The sequence below is a fragment of the Phallusia mammillata genome, chromosome 1 (genome assembly GCF_965637545.1).
Source record: "Phallusia mammillata chromosome 1, kaPhaMamm4.hap1.1, whole genome shotgun sequence".
Taxonomy (NCBI): Eukaryota; Metazoa; Chordata; class Ascidiacea; order Phlebobranchia; family Ascidiidae; genus Phallusia; species Phallusia mammillata.
This window is the reverse complement of record NC_137252.1, coordinates 25595530-25615905: the sequence shown is the minus strand read 5'-3', so window position 1 is coordinate 25615905 and position 20376 is coordinate 25595530. Positions and strand designations below refer to the sequence as shown.

The following is a 20376-nucleotide window of genomic DNA, read 5'->3' as shown; positions in this document are numbered from 1 at the left end:
AACCAATGGTATACAAGCTCCGGATGTTAAATGGTTTAAGATAAACACAAACGGTTTTTACAGGTCAACTCTAAAATACATCCAGTAAAGACATACAAAATATCGTTTAAATCTGATCGTAACCTCGTAAATGAGAGGCGTGCATCATAAGCGAATGCAGGGCATGACCGCTTCAAAAATGATTTTTGGGCAGTCGACCAATGTAGCCTATACAAGCTCCAGATTTTAAACGGTTTAAGATAAACACAAACGGTTTTCACAGGTCAACTCCAAAATACAGCTAGTAAACGCATACAAAACATCGTTTAAATGTGATAATAACTTTAAGCCGTTTAAAATCTGGAGCCTTGTACATGGTATATGGGTAGACCGCGCAAAAATCATTTTTCAGCGGTCATGCCCTGCGTTCGCTTATGATGCACGCCTCTCATTTACGAGGTTATGTTTAGATTCCAACGACATTTTGTATGCCTTTACTGGATGTATTTTAGAGTTGACCTGTGAAAACCGTTTGTGTTTATCTTTAACCGTTTAAAATCTGGAGCTTTTATAGGCTACATAATTCGACAGCGCAAAAATCGTTATTAAAGCGGTCACGACCTGCATTCGCTTATGATGCACGCCTCTCATTTACGAGGTTACGATCAGATTTAAACGATATTTTGTATGCCTTTACTGGATGTATTTTAGAGTTGACCTGTGAAAACCGTTTGTGTTTATCTTTAACCGTTTAACATCTGGAGCTTGTATACCATTGGTTGACTGCGCAAAAATCATATTTAAAGCGGCCACGCCCTGCATTCGCTTATGATGCACGCCTCTCATTTACGAGGTTATGATCAGATTTAAACGACATTTTGTATGGCTTTACTGGATGTATTTTAGAGTTGACCTGTGAAAACCGTTTGTGTTTATCTTTAACCGTTCAAAATCTGGAGCTTTTATATGCTACATAATTCGACAGTGCAAAAATCATTTTTAAAGCGGTCATGCCCTGCGTTCGCTTATGATGCACGTCTCTCATTTTCGAGGTTAAGATTAGATTTAAACGATATTTTGTATGGCTTTACTGGATGTATTTTAGAGTTGACCTGTAAAAACCGTTTGCGTTTACCTTAAACCGTTTGTCATCTGGAGCTTTTATAAGCTACATAATTCGACAGCGCAAAAATCATTTTTAAAGCGGTTATGCCATGTATTCGCTTATGATGTACGCCTCTCATTTTCGACGTTATGATCAGATTTTAACGATATTTTGCAAGCGTTTACTGAATGTTGTTTAGAGTTGGCGTGTAAAAAACGTTTCCATATACCTCAAGCCGTTACTGGTCTCAAACACGTTAAAGCCTGTACTAATGAAAATGATGAAACACCAAATGCACAGTGAGGACAACACTTTATTGATGGAAAAAGCACCTTATGAACCCAATTTCCACACTTCAACATTTTCAAGTTGAGTCCCATAGTTATATGAAAGCAGAAACAAATGGGAAGAGAATAAACAATTACATTCACAGCAATTGGTTGATTGGTCAGTTAAAACCTGCATTTACAAGTACATAGTACATACTAAACAAGGATCTTTAAGTAAACAGACTAAAATAAAACAAAAAGGTTAAACAATATTGTACAGCTGAAAATGTAATGATTTGCTGAATTATCAAGAAAATTAAACCAGATATCATGTGAAAATGAGGTTGAACCACACAATTGTTACAACATGCTATCATGCAGACTACTGGTCAAAACTAGAGGTTCTCAATTTATGTCTGATGAATCACTTTTACTGTCCGATTCTACATCAGAGTGCAAAACATTCTCAGAATTTACATGAGACCATAATCACCATGAAGGTAAAATAATATCAACGCCTACAAATGTTTAAATACAAATTCTTAATTTGGGTATAAGAACTAATAAATAAACTTGCAGGCAGGGAGAACAGTGGAAAAGAAATAACACATATTCCGATTTGATTCATGTAAAACTAAAGTATGTGGTGCATATCTCGACATACAATTTTCTCCTGTGAGGCAAGTAACAGGTTGTATACATCAATGATTTTGCTGACACTTTAAGAGAGAGCTGTTTTTGTCGACAAAATTCTTCCGCAATGAAAGACTTTCTTCAATTTTTTTGATATGGAATGTTCCTGTTGATTTTTTCAAGCTTTAAGCATTTTTCCAGATGGTGAACTGCAATAAAAAAATAAAGATAAAGTGTATGCTCATTTGACTTGACAATTATGGGTTTAAACAAAACAGGTTTGAGTTTAGCTACCAATAAGCAGTCTAAGTGTTATAAAACAGAGTTAATATTCAATATTGGGGGTTTTAGCTGTGCTAAAATTCAAAATAACATCAGACAGAAATACAGAAAGAGTTGAGTTTAGAAAGGCAGTAACAAGGCAGCCACTTACTGTGAATCATTTCAATTCAAATCCAATCTACAAGTCCCTCATATGACAGTGTGCTGGTCCTCACTTTGCTTCATATAAAGGTAAGAACTGGAAAGTCTTCGCACTGAAAGGTCTCTTTGCATTGCTTCATTGCCAGAACCTTGATGCCAATTAGGTACTTCAATCTTGATTCTTGGCTGATTTTAGTGTTTAACATATTCATTTCACAGCTTACAATGCATTTGCTTTTGTCTTGCTGTTTTACAATTAACTGCCATTTTGATATAAAACCCAATTTACCTGCGATTATTATCACAGCAAAAATAATATTTGCCAATAAAAAACAAATTTAATGCTCCACTGCCATTACCGATAAAACCGTCTGCAATCGGGCTGTGTTATAACACAGGTTCTAAAGATTCTAATCCCGCCCGATAAGAAACGCATTATTCTGCGTAACACAGCCGATTTTAATCGGGGACTTCCAGACGGATCGGGTGGTTCGTAATTCGTAACTGGACATGGTAAGTGCACAAACCACTCGTCACGCATTAACGCACCACCGAACAAAGTATTTTTTCATCCAGAACCAGAACCGCGAATTGTTCCGAATCGGAGTTTGGAACGAACAAAACAGAAAAGTAGTAAAAAAAGATTTCGTGGTATTGCTAGTCTGGTTCAGACATTTAAGCCGGTAAACACGGTCTTCAACAGACATTCGAAAAAATGCCTGCGTGTGTAATTGTGTATCACTCACGAGCACAGCTTGCGTATGCGATTAGTAATTGGTAACAATTTGTTCGCAATCTGCTACCGTCAGGATGTGTAACCATCGGTCACGACGGTCAGTATGTACTATGTACATTGCGACAGGTCGTTTCGCGTTGAATACATGTCATGTGGTATCACGATTTAAATCTGGTATGGCAGTAGTAATGCAAGTTTGCTTATTTAGATCATTTGTTACTTTGTTTCTTCTCTTGGTTTGTTAGCAGATACCCATGATTACCTTCTTGCAAGTTTAAAACCAACACGTCGGAAACGAGTCACAGTTGCTAAAGCTTAGCGTTTAGAAGTACATAAACAAAGATTTAGTCAATGTTTAAATAAGTCTCTTAATCTTTCCCTGAAAAGTGATCTCATCAGTGTTTGTACCTATTTTCAGCTAAAGTAGTCTACATTTTGGTGCATAAAAGTGTTAACTAACATCTTAAAAAGGTTAATTTTGTTTTCACTTTTGTTTCAAAGAAATTGAAATCAACCTGTAGGATCATGAATCAAATCAGGGATTTATTTTCTGCTCATTTGAAATAATTGGACAAGACAAGAACAAACTTAACGATGAAACAATCATGGATTGTATACCTGTTCGTTGTCTGTGTTTGTGTTCTTGCTCTGGCTCTGATTTACCCAAAACCTGATGGTAAGTACTTTCAAGAAATCAGAGATTATATTCTACACCTCAATTTGGATTACTTTTATTACTGTGTATTTCTTATACTTCCAATTTTTTTTATAGAAAATGTGTTATGGAAGCGCGCTCATATTCGACACATAAGATCTACAAATGCAAGTAAGATTACACACACTTATCAAATCTGTATTAAATTTAATCTACTAATATGTTTTCGTCCCTGCGTCTTCTATGTTAAAAACTTAAACTATTTATGAGAATATAGTTGTCACTTAGGGATACAAGACACATACTGTTTTCACACTAATTTGAACATGTATTTTTGTGGTAACAAATTAGTTCCAGTTTTTGACAGCCTGTGTTTCACACATTTGATTTGTAAACTCTCAAGGGAAATTTAGAACTTACATTTTACGAGTGATGATTATATTTAAATCGAACTGTGCAGGTTAAGTTCATAGGTTGATTTATCCCATGTCTAAAGCAAAATATACTTTTTTTACCAAATCAATAACATAGTTTCGATGTTTAAAGACTATACCTTTATGTCCAATATGTTTGACTAAATTTGATACCTCTGTCGAACACTTGAGTATTGCATTAAACATCACTTGTACAACATATTGTGTGATAATTATTGATTTGCCCAACTGGTACATTTTGTTCTGCCCTCCAACAGTCTACTGCAAATCATTAATGATTCAATGTCTGTTGTAATGTAAATTTCTGTTGTTGCAAAACAATGTAACTCAAAAGATAACAAACCTGACAAAAACTTTAGTGTAGTGTACCATGTATATTTAGTGTACCATGTATACATTATATCAAACTAAAATGTCAATGTAAACACATTTTCAGGTGCCGGCAATGCAACTCACTCCACTTCAGGTAACAATTTATTTGCCTTTTACTGGTAAAATGCATATTTATGCCTTTCATTTTTTTTTTAAACCAAGGTTATTTCAATGTAAGGATTTTTGAATAACTATTAGTTGAGTCTATACAAAGCTTTTTCAAATAATTATAGTTAATAATAAATAAAAATAAGTTGTTAGAGAAAAACTTTTCTTATGTTTGTTACTCCATTGATGTAAGTTAAGAATATTGAAGTTAATGGCTGCAGCATTTTAGTCAACAGATTTCCTGTTGCTGTTGTCAACTGGGAAAGGGTTTCCAATCCCTACTTAATCTCCATGTGGATTATATTTGCTGGGCTTGCAAAACTAGGTGAGGCTTGTTTAAACAAAACAAAAAATACATTAGTTGACATTTCTAAGCTTTTCTCAATGTTGTTAATTCTGTTGTAGGCTATTTTATGATCAGCCTGTTTACAGTTGTAAGCCACAACAAAATAGTAACTGTTTTTTTTTTCATCTTAAAATGACATGATGCAATTTGCTTGTCAGGTTTTCATCTCATTCATAAAGTTGTGCGAAGGGTTCCCGAGAGTTGCATTCTGATCTGTGTTGGACTTATTGTCGGCGGTATTGCCTATGCAATTGACCCAAATCATCGCATTGAACAACTTCTTTTCAATCCTGACACTTTTTTTCTATTCATTCTGCCACCGATTGTCATGGAAGCTGGATACTTTATGCCAAAAGAACCATTTTTTGACAACCTTGGAACCATATTGACATATGCAATCATTGGCACAATCTTCAATGCTTTTGCTATTGGAGGTTCTCTGTTTGCCGTATCTACTTGGGGCCTGACTCCAGGTATAAATCTGTTGGATTTACTACTGTTTGTCTTAGAAAACTTTATGCACATTTTGACAACATAAACTTTGTAATTGTAGGCTATAGCAGGGGTCGGCAACCTTTTAGGCCACACATTCCAATATCCATGTGTTAATGACCTCACGTGCCAACGTTTTTCTAACTAATAGTGGTTCGTGCCAGCAGATATCAATAATAAAGATAAAGCACAGTGTTTTATTCATGTAAGGCTGAAATTTTAAGACAATGGCATGATAAAAACAAGCAGTGCAACAGGTTAAATTGTTACTTCAATATAAACACGCAAATCGGTTGGCGTGCCATGAAAAAACATGTTGCATGCCAACCAATGTCCATCAAATGTAATATTTGTTTATAATCGCATGTTAAAAATTATTGTACAACTACTGCTTACTTTACTGCCTTTAAGTGACTTATTCATCAAATAATATTATTTTTTACAGGAGTGAATCTCACCATTTTGGAGTGCTTACTCTTTGGAAGTATAATTTCTGCTGTAGACCCAGTTGCTGTAATATCTGTGTTTGAGGAAATTCATGTCAACACTGTGTTGTACATTTGTGTTTTCGGTGAATCACTGCTAAATGATGGTGTAGCTGTTGTAAGTTGAAACAAAGGCTTTGTTTGCTTGCGTTATTTTTGATCAGTGGTGAAAAAATAACCTGAAGGCATTTTGCTTCCAATGCCTTTTTATACCTTATTGGCCACAGCCTAATGAACAATGGTATTTTTAGAGCAAGTTACTTCACAAATTGCCTAAATTTTCCATTGGTCGTTATTGTCTCGCACATGTAATTCTGTGGTTTATTTCTTAATTTGGAAAAACAATACACCACCTTATAAGCACAAACTCATCAGGCTGTTGTGTAGTAAAACAAAGTTTGAAAGCAAATACATACTACATGTCTGCCATGCTTAATCGCATGTTCAATTTAACCAATTATTGCTTTTTGTTTCAGGTGCTCTTTAAAATGTTTGAAGGATACATTCACATTGGACAAAACAACATAATAGCAATTGACATCGTAGCTGCTATCGCCTCTTTTTTTGTGGTTGCTTTTGGAGGACTTTTTATCGGCGTTGTCTTCGGATACTTAGGTTCTTTCATCACCAAGTACACTGTTCACAACAGAATAATTGAACCCACTTTTGTGTTTGTCTTGTGTTACCTGGCTTACTTATCTGCTGAGGTTTTTCATCTGTCAGGAATAATTGCGTAAGTGTGTTTCAGAGCTCATTTAAATACAGTTTAAGCCCCATTGTTGAGAAATCTGCATTGTCACTCCACCCTGGTGTTTGACCTTAAACAAATCACAAGACATTTTTAGCTCTGTCCTGAGGGAATATTGGAATTGGGTTTGAGACAGGTTATTATAAACTGGCAACCAAACTGAGTTGTTTGTTTAACATAAATCTTTCAAAATTCGCTCTTTAATGCAGAGACATAACATGTTGCTTGAAGACTGTTATTTAATTTGCATTGTATTGTTTTTTTCCAAAAAAATATGAACATATTTTGATGCAGAATTGTATTTGCTGCTTTTACAATGAGTGCTTATGTTGAACACAACATTTCATCCAAATCCCACACAACTGTAAAATATGGAATGAAAATGTTGGCTAACATTGCGGAGACAATCATTTTCATGTTGCTTGGGATTGCAGCTGTCAGTGACTTTTGGCAGTATTGGGACACTGGTTTTGTATTTTGGACCCTTATCTTTATTACAATATACAGGGTGATTGGTAAGTGAATTAGTAACAATATTTGTCACATAAGATATCTGTTTTATATTGTAAGTTTGTACGAAGATTTTAATCTACTATCAAACTACACTTTATAGAAAGTTTTCATGTATATATAGTTAATTACCATATTCCTAATAACAAGCATTGTACTTTTGTCAGTTGTAAAATATTTTGTTTTTGTCAAAAAAATTTGTCATGATCATAAAAATCCTGTGTGTCTGGCACTACTGTTCCCGGTAATCAGTCACCATGACAAATCAATTTTAAGGAGTTATTACCCAGGGCTAAAAAATGTCATGTCATTGTTGCAGGTGTTCTTAGCTTGACATGGATCATCAATTGTATCCGTATTGACAAAATCAGTAAAGTTGATCAGTTTGTGATGGCCTATGGTGGCTTGCGTGGAGCTATTGCCTTTTCACTGGTCTCTCTTACCTCACCAGAACTGGTGCCCCCAATTAAAACTATGATATGTGCTTGCATTGTGGCTATTCTTTTCACATCTTTTGTTCAGGTTAGTTATAAATCGTATTCTGAATTCAGTTTGACAAACTTATTTTAACATGGTATATTGCCATCAAATATACAGGGCTCTACAATCCGGCCTTTTGTTGAACTGCTGAAAGTGCGCACGGCTGACAAACACAGGAAAACAATGTTTGAGGATGTTAACCTTCGGGTGAGACACAAATTGTGGTTTTCATTAAATATCAAATGTCTCCATATGACAGTGTTAAGCAGAACAGCATATTTTATAACACTCTGTGACATACAATATCTTTAAACCCATATGTTTTGTAAACAATTAAACATTTATGCAGCTTATCGAGCATTTGATGACCGGTATAGAGGATGTTACTGGACACCATGGTCACCATTACTGGACACAGAGGTTCGAAACTTAAAACCTGTGTACAATATTGTGTGTAGAATTTTTTGTTTTCATTTTAGTAAGTGTGACCTTTATTATTACACTTAAGCTCTTTGAACAATCCTGGATTGTCTGTATCTGTATATTGATTTTTTTACTCTATATTTATCTGCATGAATGGATGTCTGTTAAGCCAAAGCTTCAGTTACATAAAAAGTTTCTCTGTGTTAAGAAATCAATAGAGAAATACAGACAATCCAGGATTGTTTAAGGAGCTTAAGTGTATTAAAGGTCATGCATACCAAAGAAATTTATGATTTTTTGTTAAAAAAAAAACAAATTAAGGGACACTCTATATGTATTTTTATGCCAAATCTATGGTTTCTTTCTATTTTAGATTTCTGCGTTTTAATGCTGAATATTTGTCTCGTTGGTTTATCCGTGAACCATACAAATGTCGGGACTTGGAAATCCTGGAAACATTCCATAGGATTAATAAGCGGGAAGCTGTGGATTTGGCTGCTGAATATGAAAGAGGTAGTCTAACTTTTTTTAGTACATGTAAATTTACGGCATTTTATTAACTGCTCACTACAGCTATATTTGTGCACAACCTAAAACATTAATGGTTGACTGACAATAAGTAAAACCAAAAACATATATGTACTGCTATAAATAACGTTTAATGCATAATGCTTTTTTGTGCTATGATCTGCTAGGCAAGAATTATTATTTTTTTAATTAAATGACTCAATGGCTAATATATACATCATTGAAACTGTTGGCCTAGTTTTTTGTTGCTACAATGCCAAAGAATAAACTAATTACATTACACAGAGGGGTAATTTTGCAACAGCCATGCACTACTTAATTAAACAGGAAGTAACATGATGCACTGGGGTCTAAAATCCTGTCTACACTTCATATAATGGTTAAAGATTCATATATTTAGAAACTATTTTTGTACATTGCAGCTGGTAGCAGTGGTGAGATGAAATTGACTGGAACCATGGCTAACCTGCTATTACCTTATGAAATGAGGCGTTCGTATTCTCAGGCTTCATTCAATACCATGGTGTAAGTCATGCCTTGAACAAACCTTTTACAATACAGATTGCTGAATGTGGTTGTGTATAAGGGAGGCATGATATTTGACTTAGAACTTACTCCCTTTTGCAGTAGTTTGCATTTGACCCACATTGTGCTATAATCCAGTGAGACCTAAATAATCAATATCCATATAGGTGATTGTTTTCAACAGACTGTTAAGCTCGGGCTCTACTTATGCAAATGATCAATAACGGTTTACAACTAACTAACTGGCAGAGTAATAGATCCATTGCTGTTGTACAAAAGTAATATCTTTCTAGTCGCGAACACGGTGTGTCTGATGCCATAATTGACATGCGGGCCTTGGAGGTTCAGAACAAGTCAAAGGCTGCAATACGTAGCACTGAAGATGCAGACGTCCATCATGTTTTGCAACAAAACATGTACAAGCCAAGAACAAGGGTATGGGATATAAATTTGGCGACAAGTTGTAAACATTGTTTTGCCACTAATTAACCGTTGCTGCCAGACATACTAAATTTACCATTGTTGGTCTTCCAGCAGTTTTATAGCAAAGCAATCAATTGTTGAGAGATTAATTAGTCTCATCTTATTCTCATTGCTTTGTTGGAGCTTTACACCTAAAATATTTTTTGTCCCTTTTTATATTTGTTTCACAACACACTGTTTTTTTAAATAAATTAAAAACTAACTAATGAACAGCATTTGCCCATGTATACAGCAACGAAAATGTATGTTTCCAGTTAAGGCATGAAACTTTACAGTGTGCATTATAGTAGTGTGTGCAAGATATATGTTTACTGTTAGGATCCAACAAGGCATCGTCGTGGTTACATAGATGAAGACCCCACAAGGAAACGACAAGAACAGGAAATTCTCATACGACACAAAATACAACAGCGACGCCAACACAAGCATTACAAGCATAAACACACCAGACATAAGGTTAGTTGAAATATATCCTCAAATTTTTAAAGAACCTGACTGAAAACGTTACCATTGACCAACCAAATAATTTTTCAGCCAAGAAATTCATCAAAATCACCACTAGCGAAACCTCCAAGCAATAAATCAATTAAAAAAGGTACCAAATCTGTCTGTACATGTTTGTCATGAATTGTTTTATCTGTGTCTTAACCCTTTTCTGCAACGAAACAATGGGTAACCGCTACCAATGCAAATAATTTTGCAAGAGCTTTAGGGAAAAATGCTTTTTGCATGTTGTCTAGTAAACAGTCTTGATGAGGAGACCACCAAGTTGTTAGGTAAGCTTAAGTGGCATGAACTCTCTTGCTATCGTTCATTGTAATTTGCACTAGTAGTTGCTGGCGGCATTCTGCATGCTTCCTAATTTTTTGCAATGGACTTCGCATAATTTGGTAACATTTACTGTTCAGTGAAATACTTGACATGCAAATGTTGGAAAACCATTCTGTACAATGGGAACTCCTCAACCACTCGCATCCAAATTTTAGTCCCCTAATGATAATTACAAAGTTTAAGGAACAATTTTCAAATTGCATCAACCATTTCTAAAAAATAAAAAAAAGCATGTGTGTTAAATTAATAAGGGAAGCACATTGAGTTTTTGTAAGTGACCTTGGCATGGACTGATCAGAGTTGAGATCAACCATTGTACAGAAAAAAAACATTGACTGTTGCAAAATGCTTAAAATTGTATTAAAATAAACTCTACATTGAAAAGCATAAAAACTCCTCTAAAAGGTCTCTAAACCATTTCTCATCAAATTAATGCATAAATTACTGGCACCCACATAGCGTTAATTGTAGTAGCTTATCTGTTAACTTTACATAGACATCTGTAAAACCAACAAAAGATTTTGTTAATAATGTGGAAATACAGCAGCCCACTGGAGGTTAAGTTTTATTGATTACCCACAGTGGGAAATGACTAATAACACAGGATATTGTGTGGGTCAATCATTTATAACCAATAGATACCTGAAAGTTATGATAATGAATCACCTACAAAGGCCAACAACAAACATGAAATTAATAAAGTTGTATTGTAAAAAAAAACGTCAAATATAAACACTTCCAACCCAAATCTGTTGCGACAAAAATGGATATTCTCTGAAATTACTGGCCGAATTGTATTGCAAGTTAACTTCATTGCCAGGTGACTTATTGGAATGCACCAGTACCCTTGCAGAGTGTTGTTTGAGACAGAAAACTTTATTAAAGCAATGAAAACCAGTAAACTGTGTAGCCCATAGTTACGCTTGACTGATTGGTGGTTTCCACGGAACGGTTATTTCCAGCGCCTGGATGTTTTCGATCCTGTGTTTTTTGAAAAAGCTTGCCAGAAATATTTTCCTGTAGAAATTAGTTTGAGAAATGTGTATCTCACTTCCTGATTTACTGGGTGTAATGCAGGGGTCGGCAACTGACAACCAAAAGCCACAAATTGTTTGTGAAATATCATATATTTTTTTAACAAAAATTATGCTTTCAATAAACATATTTAAGTTTTTGGTATGAACTGTTACCAATCTCATGAGGTTTAGTCTGTAGATAAATTATAAAATATTTTGAATAATATACTCTAAATTTGAAAGCATTAATAGTATCAAAAACAAAGATGTAAAATATTAGTGAGGCCCACTAAGACCTTACCCATCTTGGTTTTGGCCAGCAGTTCGGAAAAGGTTGCTGACCCCTTGTGTTACAAACCTGCCATTCTGTGATTTGCTTTACTAGACCAATGTAAAAATCAAATTGTTTATATCATATCCCTAGTGTGCCTTAGATAATACCTGTCTCTTCTATATAGCAAAGTGTTTACAAACCAAATTTTCTCCTTCAAATATTGAGGTTTTTTAAACATTCGAAAGCTTGCCAACGTGCCCTGGCTAATACATATTAAAAACAATGACCTTTGTGTCATTATGTAGACTAAAACCACATTAATTCCTTGGGTGTAGCTCACCCATGATTAAACAGTTGCAGTAGAATTTGCTAACATAAAGGCAGCTTACAGTTGACTTTGGGCAATGTATTAATTCAGTGGTTCCCAACATTTTCCCAACAATTCCTCCCTTAACAATTCAAAACTTTTTCATTCCTCCCTAATGTACTACATAGTAGATGCAAAACCATACAACGATCAATTAAAAGTCTTTTATCAACTTAACAGGTCATATTCTCAAAGCTTAGTGTCTATTTGCTAACCACATGTAAAAATTTAATTAAATTTACCCCCTCAAGTTTTAAAATTTCTCCCCAGCTGGGAACCACTGTATTAAGCAATATGTTAGTTTTAAAAAAATGCTGCTTCCAAGGTTCTCATAGAAATAGAAAAAAAGCATGTGCATTTTTTATCCCTGCCTACCAGTTTAGGTGGAATGTGCCAGGATACTTTGGGTCAGCGCTAATGTTTTTTTAATTGCTACATTGCAGTGCATACACATTACACGGTTTCGTTTTATGTTTGTTTATCAAGCATGGATGGGCAAGTTTAATTTTTTGCTGGTGACATTGTTTGAATTGACATTCATACATCAATAGTTCAACCTGGTGTCTTTGCATATCTCCAAATGTAAAATTTATCTTCTAACCACACACAGAAACATTACAGCAGTATTAGCACACCAATTTCACAGTAAAATAAAACACTCACGCAAATCACTATCATGCATTTTTTCATTGGTATTTTCATATATCTGTATTTTTTTTTACTACAGCTCCAACTTTTGTTGTTGATCCAAATGTTGATGAATCAAAAAGCCAAGAAGTTTCCCATGAAGATCCAGGGATTACATTTACTGTGGGCAACAATAATGGTGAGTGCTTAAAACAAAATAGCAGGAAATACTTTATTTAAACCATAAAAGTACAATTAAAATTTTTTGTGGTCATGTATAAGAAAGCTATGCACAATCTTTATGAATATAAAATATAGAAAATTTGAATGTAAAAAAAAGGGTTGGCACATTCATAATGCTGCAGTGGACCATTTTCACAATTTGTATAAAATGGATAATAATAAAAGTCGACAAAACTAGATGCTATTAAACCACCATTTAATATGCTTGAGGTATGAACAAGCAAATTTTACAAAGCTGTAGAGTGCCAATTTTTACGAGCACTGTGATATATTTTATGTCTTTAATATATTTTTCATTATGTGCGAAAAATACAGCTTGATCAAAAACAAAACTGCACATAGAGCAAGCTCAAAGTCTTTGGCAGTTTTGTTTTTTATCATGCTACTCCTCAGGTCTGTGTATTTCTGCAATAAAAACTCATTTAATATTTTCATCGAAATTTACACCCATTTTATTCTTCCCAAGCCGGCCTCAAAAATGGACGGAAGTTAGCTCGTAATCCACTCGGGTTCATGAGTTCATTTGAAACTCTGCCCGAAGAAATATCATCAGGTTTGCTGTAGATCTGTCTCTGTCCTCTGTTTTTAGCATGTCGTTTCACCCTGTTTTGTTAAAGTTCGTTCCTGGACAAACCTGCTTGCAATAAAACCTGGCATACACACCTTGCTTCTTCAAATATTGGGTTAAACTTAACTTATGCCATTCCAGCAAATCACTGCTCAGCTTCTGCAGATAATTTCCTAAAAGTGATGCAATTATTTTGGGGCAGGGGAAGGTTAATTGCTGCTTCATTGATCAAAAATTCATGGTACTTGAAAAAGTTCCAATATTTAAACTATTTTTTTGCACTTAGCATTTTCCTTTGGTGTATCTAGTAATGTTTAGAGCTAGAAGGATATTTTTTGCTGTTAAAAAATAGTAGCACCGCTTACTTTGTTTGAAAAAGTTTTAAACAATAACAAAGCTTTTGGTCTGCTCATAGGATAGGAAAAAGGCATGTTGAAAAAATATTTGATTGAAAAAAAAGTGATTGTGTAGTTTATATCTAGCTGAAATTTTTCTTATTGATTATGTTTTCTATGTCTAGTGCTGTTTTAGATTTTTGGTTGAGACCAGTATGTGTTTAGTGTGTTTGGCAACATATTTTTGTGCTTTCTATATTTTAGTTATATTTAACATTATTATATTATGGTTTAAGTTAAATTTCAATATAAAGCAGGATTGTTTTCATCTCTATTACTTTTGTTGCAAGAAATACGTTGACACTGGCTTTTATCAGTTGAAAAAATAACAGCGAAATATCAGTTGTCTAACCTAACGCATACTACTCATTTACTGCATTTGCAAAAAGGGAAAAAGTACAGTAAAAGTAGACCTGCTTCATTTCTTCAAGTTGTAGCTGCATCACCTTTAATTTGCTTCAATGCTAGTTTCTACCAGGAAAACACTGTCCTGTTTAATTGCAACTGATGTTATATACAGATGTTGCATCAGAACCAACTGATGTTACACATGTTGATGGTGGAGGGCTCGAGTTACCATGGAAATCAATGAACAACAATGAAGCAGCAGTTAGTGATCCACATGTCACAAGCAGTGAACAAGGTTTTTTTTATTATGGGTCCCCTTCCCTGAAGGGGACACATATTGATTTTACTCGATTTGTTTGTTTTTTTTCTTTTTATTCTTTTTTTTTCTTTTTTTTTCTTGTTTTTTTTCTGCCCAAAGTTTGTCCACCTCGTTTTGCCATGAAATGTTTGATGGATTTGGATGAAATTTTCACAGATGGTAGATATAGTTATGTAGATGTGCCATTTGTTTTGTTTGACTCGATAGCCCCAGTGTTTACCCCACTAGCCCCCTAAAATGGGTAAATTTTGAACAATGTCCGAATTGGATGAAATTTGGACAGTTTGTTCATTGTGCCATTTTAGGGCATCGTTTGTTGTGTTTTACCCTGTAGCCCCAATATTTACCCCACTAGACCCCTAAAATGGGTGATTTTTTAAACAATGTCCGATTTGGATGAAATTTGGACAGTTTGTTCATTGTGCTTTTTTAGGGCATCGTTTGTTGTGTTTTACACTGTAGCCCCAATATTTACCCCACTAGACCCCTAAAATGGGTGATTTTTTAAACAATGTCCGATTTGGATGAAATTTGGACAGTTTGTTCATTGTGCTTTTTTAGGGCATCGTTTGTTGTGTTTTACACTGTAGCCCCAATATTTACCCCAGTAGACCCCTAAAATGGGTGATTTTTTAAACAATGGCCGATTCGGATAAAATGTGGACAGTTTCTTCATTATGTCATTTTAGGGCGTCGATTATTGTGTTTCACCATGTAGCCCAATATTTACTGCTTGAGCCACCTATTTTTTAAAAACGGCCGATTTGGATAAATTTTTGATAGTTTTATGAATTTGGCATTTGTAGCAGTCGAATATTGTGTTTCACCCTGCAGCCCTATTATTTACCCTACCAACCCCCCAAAATGTGTGAATTAATCAACAATACATTTTGACAGTTTGTATAATATGCCATTTTGAGATGTCAGTGTTTTATGCTATTTAGGCACACAAACTTATAACAATGTCTCAATTGCATGAGATTTAGACAGTTTGTACTTTACATAACTTTTTTTTTTAGGAACACTACCAATCACTGTCTTTGACTTTATAGCACCGTTTCTTATGGTTGTCTGTTTACAACTTTGCGGTTTTGGGGACCCATGAGTTTCTGCCTGCAGAAACAAATCAAGATTATAAAAAATGTTGGCTAATATAGGACCCAATATAAATAAATATAGAGAATATATTACAGTTTGCAGAATAGGTTGTAGTGTATATGCTATAGTAAAATGTGCTAAGCCACCCTTCTAGTTGCTTGTCTGATTTTTTACACATCATTTTTTTAGCTTTGTTGGTTATAGCTCATTTCGAACGCAAAATATGAAAAAACGTAGATTCCATTTAGGAGTAAGAACTGCCTTTTGGGCCAAATATTTCAACTGCATAGGATAGTTAGTAAATTTCAGGTAGTAAGTCAGCTCAAAATGTTGTGAGCTGCAATTCATGAGCTGTAGTATTTCTAAATCCCAAAAAGACCAACACAACTATATGTACTAAAAGTTTTTGGCCCATTTTAAGTGCAAAGGTTTGTGTTGCATTGGATTGAACATACGTTTAAAAAAGCTGCTACAATAAGTCTGTTAAAACAGGAAAAGGATTTGAGCTCTGGCCTCGAGATCCTAACCGAACCCCAGAAAGTCCACAAAAAAGCAGCGAAGAAGTTCCAACCGTGGTTGTTACATCAACTTCAGAAACAAATACCTTGGATGAAAATATGTGGGAGAGTATTCCTGAAGACAACGTGTAAATTGTTCACTTAAGCAAACAAGTTTGAGATGTAGCTTTACAACAAATGAGCTTGGAATGGGTTTCTTTGAGACTGTTGTGCAATAAACTATTTTGGTTAGTAAGAAAAGGTCCAGTATCTGCTTTAAACCAGTATTCTATCATTTCGCATAAAACTTATTATTGGTGTCATTGTGCATGATAAACTGTATACGTGAACTGCTGGTAATAAGGTTTACACCTAACCTTCATTTTGCATGGACAATTTTACTACAGGATGTGTTTTACAACTTTTTGCAATAATTGAAGAAACATGTTTCCTGCAATGTAACAGTAGTGTTGCAACAATAATTTATCAGTAGTGTTTTACTAAAAAAATGAAACAATTCATGTTTGCGACATAATTTTGCAAGAAAATCAACACAGAAATTGTCAACAATTATTTGTATTTGCACGCAACGTAATTGTTGTTATTAATTAATGCACTTATTATTTGCAATCTTGTGTTCCTAATCATATTGCTTAGGAGCTTTTATCAGAAAAGGTGCAGTTCACATAATACTTAAGCTTCACCTGCTAACAGATTTCTGCTTAGCTACTATTAAACAACATGTATAGCTTTTTTCCTGCTGCTGTATTGGGTTTTATTGACTTCTCAAGTTATCTATGCATCTGAAGTAATACTATGTTTTTAATCCTGTGGAAAACTTGGCTTCAGTTAGTTGCAAAACAGCAGTCATTAACAGAAGAAATAGCTGAAATTGTATTGCAATTGTTTAAAAAAAAACTGTTCCCTTTGTGCCATACTGCTGCACAGTGTGTTCCTTTTAATGATCAAATTGTTTTATGCAGCGTAGTGATAAGCAAAAGATTCACAGATAACTTTTTTTTTTTTTTGATTGATATAGTTAATATGTTTGAAAAGAATACAAAATGTATCTAAAGCAGTGGTTCTCAAACTTTCTTATTGTCGGGACCAAATGGTATTTTTTAAGTGTGTAGGGAGCCGCAAAAAACGAAACCTTGAGAAAGTCACTAAAAAAGATGACTTTGAAAGCTAAAATAGCAATGTTTGGTGGTTTTCTGAGGTCTGGTGCGAGCCGCAAAATAAGTAGTTGGGAGCCGCATGCGGCCCCGAAAACCGAGTTTGAGAACCACTGATCTAAAGTATTTTCGACATATTATTCATTGCAAAGTGTTTCAAACTTTTAAGTTGTCATCAATATGAATTTACTACTATTAGTGTTGAATAAAAAACTGATGTTTTGTGCTATGCATTGTATGAAATTTAACTGCCAACTTCTTTTGTACATGAGCAGTTCATTGTGAAGGCACCTGTGATAACAACTTTTTAGCGAGCAGTTGCTGCTGAATACTAATAAACTGTACAGAAATGCAATCTCTTGGTTTCTTTGTGATGTTAATAATAATACTGCAGTCAAAATTTTGTTTCTTGTGGTGTTTCAAAATATTTCAAAAATGACTTACTTTTGAGGTATACTTTTTTATTCACATCATTATGGTTAACCTTGTCACAATGACATTAAAAAAACAATAACAAAGTTTCCTCCAGAACTTTCAAAAACGCAAATCGCTAATTAAGAAAAAAATGCTTTTAAAACACAGAATGCTAATTCGGAAAAAAATGCTTGAAACCAAGTTGGGTCATAAAAATCCTTCCACTTCAAGAATACTTTGGTTCCACAGTTGGTCTTGCACTTCATTAAGGTATGTAAATTGTTTTGTTTTCTCATATTTCCTTTTCCACCCTTTCATACAGATTCCGTTAGGTAAAGTTGTGTGCAAAACTTCAGTTATGTCATTTGCAACATCTGAAGAAACCTATTTTAACCAATAAGTGTTAGATTAGAATGTTTTAACTGCAAAAATAAAACAACCTTGATCAATTCTGTATCTCAAAAACATACATATGATTAGCTGCTATTTAAAAAATATATATATCTTAAGCAATCTTACCCTTAAAAGAATGCATCCAAGCAACTGCATACACATTGTGGTGAGCTTTCCACTATGTTTATAGAGTTGTGTTTTAACTGTTCCAGGGTCATATGCCAATACTTGTACACTGGGTGCACTTAATTTTAAATGTTTTTGAAGCTTGTAGGTAAATATAATTAAAGCCAGTTTGCTCCTCGCATATTGACTTTCGGGTATGTATGATCTGAAATAACAAAATTATATTGTTTGTTAATTTTATAAAATGCAGTATTTTTTGTGTTCATATATACCAGTAATGCAGATGCATACAACCTGCACTCAAAAAATTATACCCTTGAAAATGTACAATCATGTTACTCACACAAATATTGTAATTTTTTTGGACAACAACAAAAACTTAAAATGAAACACAAGTTTAGGATTTTGCATACAGTTTGTTTTATTGCAAGTATATATACCAATGAAAACAGCATAATTCCTCACCCTAATGGGGGCCTAAACCAACTTTTAAAGTCATAGGAGTTGATAATTGAAGAGGTTGATGAAGTAACATTTATGACACAACACTGCTTTGACTTTTTCAAAGCAGGTAATAGAAGCAAAGTCAACAGAAAGTGTCCCAGGTAGTTGGTTGCCATGTGATATTCAATCCCTTGTTTTGAATATGTTTCCGGCACAAACATCACTCCTGCTGCAATTAATCATCATAACTAACTCTGTTAAAAACTATATTGTTTTGGTAAACATTTTTACACACAAGCTAAAGATCTAAACATCTTCAAACATTGTTTATTGCTTACCTACTTCAAAAAGGGTGGATCGGGCACTGTTCATTTATTACTTACCGCAGTTAACCAGCAAATCAATTTGGGTGTTCTGTTGCATTATGAGATGTGCAAACTTTTTTACAGATGGAAGTGATGAAAGATCAAGTTCAATTTGTTTTACTGAATGTAAATCAATATCAAGGTATTAGGAAAATCCTAGCTTTTGTTTGTGTTGAAATGGCCTACCTTCACAATGCAGAAAAGGATTATGGGTGCTTGCACATGATATAACTGTGTAACCAAGTTTGTGCAACTTCTTTACAACGGCAAGCCCAATTCCAGAAGAGCCACCAGTTACAATTGCAGTTGGTCCATCACCTAAAATCACATAATGCACTGATAGAGATAATTTTACACCTGGTCATGTCAAATTTAGGATAAACACTGCAATTTTAAAGGTATTTTTCTACAAACATTGCATAAGGTTATAGGTACTTTTAAGTCGGTAATATGAGCAAGGTGCAAGTGTGTGATGAGAGAAGGTACATTAGTATTTAAACACAAAGTCCACAAAGCCTTACGTTTTAGAGCAATGCAATTTTAACACTAACATTTTTTGACATGGAGCTCTGTCGGTCTTGAAGATGTGTGGAAAACGTACTTGTACAACAGCTGCTCGCAGCATACCTTCAGACCAATAAGGTATACCAAAATAATCATCCATATTCTGTTAATTGACACAAAATTCATTCTGCCGGAAAATATAACTCACAGTCACCTGGTTGGTGTTTAATTACGATTTTGATTTTCCCAGTCACGTCACTTTTCACAAAGGGGTAATACCCTATTTCGTTAGTTGTTTTCCGTGGATATAAATCATACAGCAATGTCGCTTAAGTTTCTGGCTCAGGGATACATAAGTAGCATTGCGAACACTCTGTTTAAGAATACGCTTTGCATTTAAGGGACAATTAAAGTGATGAGAGCCGCTATATTCGCGTCTCCTGATGTGGAAATTGACATCCGTCACAAGAAAGCAATGCTGCAGTTTGGATTTTTAAAACTAAATGATGTGAATTTCTACAGATATCAAAAAAATCAAAAGAACAACGCCATGTATACCGAATAATCGTAAGCCAGCCCCTAACCACCTCTATTCTAAATACTGGGTTGAAGGATACGGTCATTACTTTCCGACTTTC

General features: G+C 34.5%; 2 protein-coding genes and 1 long non-coding RNA gene across 6 annotated transcripts; 1 reads left to right on the top strand and 2 right to left on the bottom strand.

Moving 5' to 3' along the window:
- Window positions 1–1379: 1379 nt before the first annotated feature.
- On the bottom strand, window positions 1380–3037 carry LOC145214055 (uncharacterized). The gene is made up of 2 exons (XR_013856958.1): window positions 2420–3037; window positions 1380–2195 (listed from the first exon to the last, which is right to left on the bottom strand). It is a non-coding gene; the product is annotated as an uncharacterized LOC145214055 (long non-coding RNA).
- A 590-nt stretch (window positions 3038–3627) lies between these two features.
- Window positions 3628–17847, top strand: LOC145214019 (sodium/hydrogen exchanger 3-like). 3 transcript variants are annotated; one of them, XM_080082447.1, is made up of 21 exons: window positions 3628–3821; window positions 3918–3971; window positions 4671–4700; window positions 4944–5039; window positions 5219–5533; window positions 5998–6155; window positions 6514–6770; window positions 7080–7300; window positions 7615–7817; window positions 7893–7982; window positions 8125–8195; window positions 8572–8711; window positions 9149–9251; window positions 9545–9686; window positions 10053–10190; window positions 10269–10329; window positions 10475–10510; window positions 12950–13048; window positions 13559–13645; window positions 14576–14698; window positions 16313–17847. In XM_080082447.1, exons 1-21 carry the CDS (start codon window positions 3740–3742, stop codon window positions 16468–16470), a joined length of 2664 nt encoding a protein of 887 aa, XP_079938573.1. In that variant the 5' UTR covers window positions 3628–3739; the 3' UTR covers window positions 16471–17847. The 3 variants fall into 3 exon arrangements, with proteins under 3 accessions (XP_079938573.1, XP_079938579.1, XP_079938587.1); XM_080082453.1 differs by lacking the exon at window positions 10475–10510; XM_080082461.1 differs by lacking the exon at window positions 13559–13645.
- Window positions 17848–17932: 85 nt separating this feature from the next.
- Window positions 17933–19924, bottom strand: LOC145214041 (polyprenol dehydrogenase-like). Of its 2 annotated transcripts, none has more exons than XM_080082472.1 (6): window positions 19786–19924; window positions 19421–19552; window positions 19253–19354; window positions 18891–19098; window positions 18426–18630; window positions 17933–18290 (listed from the first exon to the last, which is right to left on the bottom strand). In XM_080082472.1, exons 1-6 carry the CDS (start codon window positions 19922–19924, stop codon window positions 18114–18116), a joined length of 963 nt encoding a protein of 320 aa, XP_079938598.1. In that variant the 3' UTR covers window positions 17933–18113. The 2 variants fall into 2 exon arrangements, with proteins under 2 accessions (XP_079938598.1, XP_079938606.1); XM_080082480.1 differs by having other exon boundaries at window positions 18891–19095.
- Between the last annotated feature and the right edge of the window lie 452 nt (window positions 19925–20376).